Genomic DNA, 9,727 nt, shown 5'->3' with positions numbered 1-9,727 from the left:
CCGGCAGGCAGTCACTGGCTCTTTCTATTGACGACACACACTGTCCACACACATCAGATACAACAGCTCCAGCAAAGGTGACAGACGTAAAGGTCAGTAGATCTTGAATGTTGAATGCAGAAAATGATATTCTGTGAAGGTTTCAAAATGTTTTTGCTCTTTATCCCATAATTCCAATGTTATTAATGCATTCCCCTAACGCCACTGGCAACTACCAAAGTCATGCTGACATACGACTTGCTGCAAAATAGCCATGTAACGGACAGTGCCCCTATACAGGCGTCTGTGACAAACTAGTGGAAGGTTAGAATTCGAGGTCACACTAACCCATAAAGGGAATGAATTGATGGTACAAGTTAAAATAGCTCATTTCATTCGCAACTTCTGTGGTCACCCAAAAAATAGTGTTATGCTACTTAAATACATGTTTCTCAAAAATTAACCATAATCCTTACTACTATCAGAGAAGGAATTTCTTACCAAAAATGTACCAAAAGTTTCAAAGTCTGTGCAATCTCTCTACGGTTGTAATTTTTAAAAGTAGATTATGTCAATCTAATGTGTGGCTAAATGTGTTTAAATTCCTAGGAACTGACAGATGGTGTAAATCCTGCTTGGCTCCATGCAGGAAGCATGTGTTCCTAACATGGTGATCTAGCATCAGTTGCTGGTTTCTATATTGAATTGTGACTTGTAGTTAGAGGTTTTAGAACCATTTACTAGTTTTCGACTGAAATCTGTGATAGTTGTTTACTCTCCTTTGTTGACAGGGTATTATAATTTACCTTATACGTTATGGAACTATAACATGTTTTAGTCACACTGTGGCTGAAGACCCGTGAAGGTCCCGGCGTAGAATAGGCCTTCAGCAACCCATGCTTGCCATAAAAAGCGACTATGCTTGTCGTAAGAGGCGACTAACGGGATCGGGTGGTCAGGCTCCCAAATGGTTCCCAACTGCGCAGATCGATGCTCATGTTGTTGGTCACTGGACTGTCTGGTCCAGACTCGATTATTTACAGATTACCGCCATATGGCTGGGATATTGCTGAGTGCGGCGTAAAACAAAACTGTCACTGATCTCTCAAACGATCCTCTACACCTCCCATGATTAATTCCCGCAGATGTTGATCGCCCTGAAGCTTTGTGCTATAGTCTTGATGCTAGTGACCGGTGCAGGAGCACAGGTCGACAGTAAGTAGTGCTTATATCTGCTTCAATCCAGGCTAACTTCCCATTCACGTCAACTGGAACATCTGAAGTATGAACTGGTAGTCCTGAGATTTTGTAGTATTACTCATATTTTATACCATAGCTGATAATGTTTCAAACTTGAGTGTGACCTTCACACTCGATAAGAATTAAATATCCTTGGTGTATTTGTGCAGTCCTGACGTTTGAGATCAACTGTAATCGATGTTCACATTCCTCATGCTGAATACACGACGAGTAATGCAAACTAGAATAGAGTAGAACTCTGAGAATACTCTTATATATTTATCTTTTATTGCAAACATACATACGTTTCAGTTTGCGATGGTGTATCTGTGCTGACGGCTAACTCAGCGCCCCAGATACTCACCTCTGTGGGCATAGACACGGATGTATTACCGGATGTGGTTTGTACAGTACAGATCACAGTTTCAGCCGGTTCCTCTCTGAAACTAAACTTTACATTTATCAATGTTGGATTTGATCGTACAGCCATAATCCGAACGGGTGAGTTTACACTAAAATTTACATCTGCAAAATTTGTGGGCCACTTGGTAGCGTGGTCAGCGTAGGGTCAATGGCTTGATTCCCTGGTTATATCACACTGAAAGACGTTAAAAGATTACACCATTCTCTTGCTGCATTTAACACGACACAAAGAATAGTCGGCTTGGAATCTGAGCAGCTTATCCATATTATATTGCTGCATCTATTGGGCATGTAATGCGGGGGAATATAGTCCGTCCGTCCGTCCGTCCGTCCGTCCGTCCGTCCGTCCGTCCGTCCGTCCGTCCGTAATCAATTTGTTTCCGGAGCATAACTCAAAAACCGTCCAATATTTTACAATATTTTTAGACCAAAATATTGATAGATACAGTAATCTGAACATATGATTGTGCCTTTCACTATTTACAGATTTTTGGCATTTTTATTTTTATTTTATTTGTCTATTTTTTTTCCATGGAACATTTTGGTGATAGTCTAATGGTGGGGTGGGCTTCTTTTCCTGAAGAGAACTCAAGAACCGTTCAATATTTTTCTGCCAAACTCGATAGATATATTAATCAGAGCCTGAAGTAGTGCCTTTTGTTATTTACAGGTTTTTGTGATTTATTATTTTCTAAGTTTTGGACTTAGTCTCAAAATGAAGGGATGGGCTTCGTTTCAGGAGCAGAACACAACCTTCTTAATGTCTACAAAACTTGCCAGATATGTGAGGCAGACCGTAAAGTGGTGCCTTTTGCTATTTGCAGATTTTTGTGTTTTATCATATTCCCATTTTCCATGGAAACGATTCTGACTTAATCTCAAAATGGAGGGATGGGCTTCGTTTCTGGAGCACAACACGAAAACTTTCAGTACAAGTTGGCAGATATGTGAGGAAGACCACAAAGTGGTGCCTTTTGCTATTTACAAAGTTTTGGTATGTCTATTTTTCCCGGTTTCCATGGAAACAATTCGGACTTAGTCTGAAAAGGGAGGAATTGGCTTCGTTTCCGTAGCACAACTCGAAAACCATTTGATATCTTTCAACAGATCCTGGCACATATATGAGACAGGTCTTGAAGTGGTGCCTTTTGCCTTTTACAGATATATGGCATTTATTTTTTTCATGGTTTCCATGGAAACGATTCAAACAGTCTAAAAAGAATCAAAAAACCTTTACATGATTTGTCCTTTCAAATATGTGTCAGTCCAGGTGCACGAATACATCCCAAGCAATGTACAAATACTTGTTGATTAAACTGAATGGACTTGATCGTTCTCTTTTATGTAAGACTGCGTCAATCAAGCGATGTGTTGAGAACGCATTATGTTCAGTAAGTTATGTTGTAGTCGACTTAATTATGACCACTTTATATGATGATACGCACAATAAATAGTGCACCATTAAGCAGTATTAATATAAAATATTATCATGTACTGACAATGCTAAAATTGTAGGATTGTAGCTTTTGTTCATTCTTCCAAGGTTTTCCCGACATCACCGTTTATCCTCTCGACACTGGCCGGTCCGTTTACATCATTTCCGGTTCAGCATCCGTCCGTACACATTACAATAACGTGCCCAGTACGACATTTATCATGGAATATCAAGAAGTGCCCTTTGTGACAGAAGAAAACAGTAAGTGAATATTTGCAGTAGGCTGAGCGAATGAGTGAATGAATGAGTTAAAATTTATTGTCAATAAATTTCGGCAATATTTCAGCAATATCGTGACGAGAACAATTAAGTATGGAAATAGTAATTAATGGTATATTGTAAAGACGTGTCGACGAAGGACAGTAAAATCAACTAGTATAGCACAGTAACAAGAATTAAAAGCAACATGTATCTCTAAAAAGTACTGCCAATGAGGACAATACAGTATGAAAGATGGCTGAGGATCCCCACTAACTGAAGGTTGATCACCACTCTAAGGACCATGGGGACTTTTAGTACTTTGGGTACCTGCATAGTCAATAGCTGGATTGGCGACTGTACTGATATTTAGTCATAATAAAACAAAAGATATTCCACGATTAAAAAAGTGTACCCTCTCAGGTGGAGAATTATTTTACAGTACTATAACCCTCTACCTTCGAGGACACAGCCAGTAACTACCCTAGTACAGTAGGCCAAACAAAGCGGTATAGATGAAGTAGTATTAGGGATGATAATATTGGGAATGACAGGCCCCCTACAAGCATTATTTTGGGGAGTGAAAACTTTGGTGGGAATAATGGCTGGTCATCGCTCAAGGTACATGCACAATTTCACAAACTCCGGTCAAATAGTTTACTAGAGAGGAAAATTCATCGGGACTACAACAATCGGTACTACCTTTGGACACGTGGTAATATTTCTTTAGAGACAACTTTGATAATCAATTAGAGTGAGTGAGTTAAACTTTAAAGTCACTTTTTTGTAATATTTCAGCCATATCGTGTCTAAAACAATATATAGAGTAACAATGAGAGAGAGAGAGATTGGACAATCCTGTCAACGAAGGACAGTAAAATAACTAGAATATCACAGATATACATGGAAAACTAGTAATGAAATCTAAAACATTTGAGCTATAAGAAACAACACAATACAAAAATAGGCTGTAGATCGCCAACACCTGAAGGTAGATTACCATACTAGGGACCATGGGGACTTAATATCACTTTGCTACCTGCATGGACCCTAGTCTATATTTACACCATCCATTCAGCCGATGGCTATTGTAAGAAATGTTAGTCAAAATTGAAAGAACACACATACCATGATTAAGACTAATAGGTGGTTTGAATTGACCTTGAATGCTTTGGGACTTACGTACCCTCTCAGGAGGACAATCATTTTACAAAACTCCAACCCCCTTTGAGGGTACAGCCATTAACGATTCAAGTTAAGACAATAGTCGACGTTTCTCTGTAATTTAATTGATATCACCAAGCACTCTACTTGCAGTATTTGTAAACACATGTATAGTGTGACATACTGTGAATGTGTATTTATTAATTTACAACTCCTCTGCAAATCTATATAAATAAACTATCTCATTTCGCTTGTATTATACTATTGATTTTGATCTTGTGAACATTGATGCACATGGTAGGTTCCACTCTAACACTACGTCACAAAGATTTTATGCCAAAAGTAATATTATCACACATATGTAGAAAAACGTCACAGGAATATGTACAGTTACAAAAAATGAACGCTCACAAGGCAAGATATGCAGCATAATAATGTGAACATGGAAAACTGGTGTCTTATCACAAGTGTAAAATGTACAGTTGTCTACATCCAGCAATGAGATACAACTTCCTGCCTTTTGTCTAGAGACTATCTGGGAACATTCCTGAGTTTTGACACTGATACGAGAGATAGCACGTTGTCCACGCACATATTCTGAACGGGGGATTATATTTACAATGCAATGTTGGATGAGTTGTAAATAGTACAATACTTTATGAAAAATTAATGAAACACATAACATACTACTCCACTTGAAAAACGTTTTCAAGTTTTCTCGCAAATAGTTTTGTACAGGTGGACTTCCATTACCATTATTTTCAAGTAAATGCACATTCCTGCAGTGAATAGAGACATCCTTATCAGAAACATTTAACCTGAACATGTTTCCTTAACAATTTTGAAAGGTTGTAATTCAGTTTTAATGAAACTTTAAGAGAACTTTCGGCAATATTTCAATAACGTTTCTAAATCGTTGGTGTGTTGAAACGCTTAGATTTTGTATTTTGATAACGTTTTATTATGTTACTGGAAACGTTTTCATAACATTTCAAATAATATGTAAAAAACTTTGTAAAAACATTATCGAAACGTTTGCAAGAGAAACGGTTTTGTCTTTTCCGATCCTACTCTACAGAGAAACACGCTGCCTGGTTTCCGCAGGGCTTCTACCCCACCAGGTTTTCTATTTCTTTGTTTAGAAAGTATCCTTGTGTCGGTATTTCTGTGTCTGTTTATGGCTTGATATCTTCACCTATTCGCAGCAGATACAATACAGTCGTCGTCTCGTCTTCTTTCCACGGTGTGTGAGACGCTTGTTGGCATGTGTTTTGGCAGTGGAAATTCTCGAAATCATGAGTGGTGCAGAACTTTCTTTGCCGATTGTGCAGGAAACTCTGCCCTTCTCCCAAACACAGTCCTGACGATGCAGATAGCTGAAGATGTATATGTCGTACACGAATGTGGGCAACCCTTCCACATGTTGTAACTTGCATGTCCGTTCTTCCGAGACTTTGCATGGACGTCGAATGATGACCCGTCGTCTTTCCCGCCTACTTTTTCAAGCCCGCAGGGACCAGAGTTTAATAAAAACAACTCTAATAGGGGCCATTAGCCATGACCATCATTCCTTAGACTACTCCACTAAACTAAAAGTAATAGTTTTATATTTCTTCATATATCTAATATTTAGAACACAACATATCCATCTTCAGATTCACTTTTAGCACATTTCTCTCCATAGAGTGATATATTTAAACAACACGTGCAAGTCTTTTGGCACTGTCACGGTAGGCTTTATGTTTGGATAACTGACACCTTTTCTCAATGCGTATATACTAGATGGATGTAATTAAGTTGTTATTTTAATTTGGAAGCAGCTCACACCCGAAAATGTTTAATGTAATTTAACATTCCTATCAAGATGGAAGCCAGTTGCTTACTCTTATTCAACCCATGTTTGCCATAAAAGGCGACTATGCTTGTCGTAAGAGGCGACCAACGGGATCGGGTGGTCAGGCTCGCTGACTTGGTTGATACATGTCATCGGTTCCCAATTGCGTAGATCGATGCTCATGTTGTTTATCACTGGATTGTGTGGTCCAGATTCGATTATTTACAGAAAACTGACATATAGCAGGTAGCTGGAATATTGCAGCGTGCAGTGTAAAACTACACACTTGAATACCATTCAGTATGTCACGGTAATTAAGATTAAATTGAAAACGTATTAATTTAAAAGGACTGATTCACCTATGTGTATCATATCTGTTGTAGTCTGTACTATGATGCCTCTGGTACTTGCTGACAGCACTGTACGGGAAATTGTGACTCCTAACTTCGGTAACGCACCCTATTTTGACGATGAAGCGTGCCAAGTGACGATCCAAAGCAACGTGACTGACGCAAGTGAAGTAAGAGTGGAAGTGACACACCACGACATGGAGTGTCCTCATGACTCAATAACAATATGTGATGGTAGGTATAAGTACGCCGTACTTTATTATGTGTGAAGTTTCAATGTCAGTTTTACTTAAGTCTGTCTAAACTGCATTCCTTGGTATGGTTTTAGTGTCTGTCAGTGAGTGAGTTAGTGAGTTTAGTTTTACGCCGCACTCAGCAATATTCCAGGCATATGGCGGCGGCCTGTACATAATTGTGTCTGGACCAGACATTCCTAAACATGAGCATCGATCTGCACTATTAGGAACCGATAACATGTGTTAACCAAGCCAGCGAGCCTGTCCACTCGATCCCATTAGTCGCCTCTTACGACAAGCATAGTCACCTTTTATGGCAAGCATGGGTTGCTGAAGGCCTATTCTAGCCCGGGACCTTCACGGGTCGAACGTATAAGTGCGCCGTACTTAACTGTGTGTGTTAAGTTTCATTGTCAATCTTACATAATTCCGACTAAACTGCATTCCTTGATATGGCTTTAGTGTCTGTAATAATGAATCGGGGTGAGGTAGTAGTGGTGGTGGTGGTGGTGGTGGTGGTGTGTGTGTGTGTGTGTGTGTGTGTGTGTGTGTGTGTGTGTGTGTGTGTGTGTGTGTGTGTGTGTGTGTGTGTGTGTGTGTGTGTGTGTGTGTGTGTGTGTGTGTGTGTGTGTGTGTGTTTGTGTGTGTGTTGGGCAGTGAATTGAGCAGGATCTTCAGTGTGTTAGTCGCCTCTTACGAAAAGCTTAGTCGCCTTCTGTGGCAAGCATGGGGAACAGAAGACGTATCAGGATCTTCACGGGAAGTAAAAGAGATTGAACATTCCACGAAATGAACAGAAGACGTAGAATTAGTGTGACTGTCAAATGTAGGAAGCCAGTGAAGACAGTTAGACCGAACTTATAGAAAGTGAAGTAATTTGGGTGGAATACGCACAGATGGAAGTAAGACGGACAGTGTGGAAATGAAAGTAGCATAGGGTTGGGTGTAATTCGGATGGTATAGATATTGTAGGTCGTGAATATACTCGTAAACTTACGGAGTGAGTGAGTGAGTGAGGATATAGACTGAATGAGTGAGTTGGCTTTTTACATTGCTTTTAGCAATAATCCAGCAATATCCTAATGGGCAACCTCTCGACTTCATGGAGGTCTCCCCTGCAGTGATTTGATCTGAGCCCAGACTTTTTAAAAATCTCTTAGCGCTAAGATGATCGTAAGCTCCATACATTTACATTAACTACCACAGTGCTATGAGACCTTAGGAAAGGCTACCTCATCGCCCTGATTTTGAATTGAAGGGGTTTGAGCTGTTACAGTTGAAATGAGAGTTCAGTGGAAGCTGTCCAAACTGGCATCTCTCCAATTCGGCAAGTTTTCAACACCAGCATAAAAACTCAGTCCCATCCATGGCTTGTACATTCATCATCAGCTCTACAATCCAGCACTTTGTCTATACCGGATTTTTCTTCAGCCCCAGTGAGTGCCGGTTTAGACAGCTTCCACTGTATTCAGTCTATTGTTTTTAAGCAAAATCCGTTACTTTGAGATACTGTGAAAACAACCAGTAAACATAAGACTATAAACATGATGCACATTATCTTCTTCAGATGCCGATTGTCATAATTTGTGTAACACAACCCAAAGGATCTTCCGTGGTAAGAATATTTCTGTCAGTTTTTCATCCGATGAGAACGTGGCTGAATCTGGTATGAGATTGGAATACGTCACAGGTAATTCTTTTCTCCATCACATCACGTTTAGCGCCATCGTTTTACAAGGACACACATGATTTTACAGCCACCAAGATCGAATGACCACCTAAACGTATAGCAGTAATTACAACCTTGCAACAGATGATCCTGGTTGCACACTCGTTCATACAGACTCTCATTCTTATAGTGGACACTAGGATGATCGGAACGGGGCCAAGGCATTGTTTTAAAGTGGCAATAAGAAGTGTTACGCGCACATATAAAAGTGACTCGCCGATGCTCGAGAAACATTTCACTTTTGGATTTAGCCTTATCATGCCCATGAAGGATTAGATTTTGTTAGTGTCGATGACGTTTGTTTGAGTGGGTGAGTGAGTGAGTGAGTTTAGTTTTACGCCGCACTCAGCAATATTCCAGGCATATGGCGGCGGCCTGTAAATAATTCAGTCTGGACCAGACAATCCAGTGATCAACAACATGAGCATCGATCTGAGTATCGCAACAGCTTAGATTGATTCTCATGCTGTTGATCACTGGATTGTCCGGTCCAGACTTGATTATTTCCATCGCTGTCATGGAGCTGGAACATTGCCGACTGTGGCGTTAAATAAGACCAAAATATTTGATGGCAGTTTCAGACTTATCAGACTGGACACCGTGGGTGAGCAAGGGGTGTTGTGAATACCGTGACTGTGGAAAGTTTGTCAGAGACACAAGGAGAAGGCAATGTCTCACCGACAACTGTGTGCAAGATACCGTCCAGGAACGAACCCGGGTCTGCTCAAGAAAGTGTGGTGATTGCCTCCTCCCTTAATAGGTAAACCTTAGGAAGACAATGGTATTCGCGAGGTGTGTTTGAAGCAGGAACATTTTCAGTACGAACAGCATCCTCCATGATGTTTGTCACATATTTGTTTTGAAAAACCCGACGACAAATCTCCTCCACGCAAACGAAATAGGGCACTGCGTCAAGCCCTTTTTTTAGCAATATGCATACACAAAACATGGTAAAAGGGTCACCAAGACTTCGAATGTTGTCGCCCAGATGAACATCCCCAGAACAGTCTCAGAGGTTTGTATGATTGCACCTTAAAGGTTGAAATTATACCAGAAAGAATGTTCAACAGGAAGGTAAAC

General features: G+C 40.1%; 1 protein-coding gene across 1 annotated transcript; it reads left to right on the top strand.

Moving 5' to 3' along the window:
* Positions 1-1,124: 1,124 nt before the first annotated feature.
* Positions 1,125-9,404, top strand: LOC137260731 (uncharacterized). The gene is made up of 4 exons (XM_067798312.1): positions 1,125-1,194; positions 3,185-3,337; positions 6,716-6,916; positions 9,223-9,404. Exons 1-4 carry the CDS (start codon positions 1,125-1,127, stop codon positions 9,402-9,404), a joined length of 606 nt encoding a protein of 201 aa, XP_067654413.1.
* Positions 9,405-9,727: the final 323 nt, after the last annotated feature.

Source organism: Haliotis asinina, chromosome 14 (genome assembly GCF_037392515.1).
Source record: "Haliotis asinina isolate JCU_RB_2024 chromosome 14, JCU_Hal_asi_v2, whole genome shotgun sequence".
Taxonomy (NCBI): domain Eukaryota; kingdom Metazoa; phylum Mollusca; class Gastropoda; order Lepetellida; family Haliotidae; genus Haliotis; species Haliotis asinina.
The sequence above is the reverse complement of the archived record's forward strand: the minus strand, read 5'-3'. Positions and strand labels throughout refer to the sequence as shown.

What these genes read in the sequence shown, in the direction of transcription:
- LOC137260731 (XM_067798312.1), top strand. Translation starts at nt 1,125, where the DNA reads ATGTTGATCGCCCTGAAGCTTTGTGCTATAGTCTTGATGCTAGTGACC. An exon ending in TGCAGGAGCACAGGTCGACA is followed by an intron (nt 1,195 to 3,184) that starts GTAAGTAGTGCT and finishes CATTCTTCCAAG; the next exon opens with GTTTTCCCGACATCACCGTT. An exon ending in CTCAATAACAATATGTGATG is followed by an intron (nt 6,917 to 9,222) that starts GTAGGTATAAGT and finishes ATTTGATGGCAG; the next exon opens with TTTCAGACTTATCAGACTGG.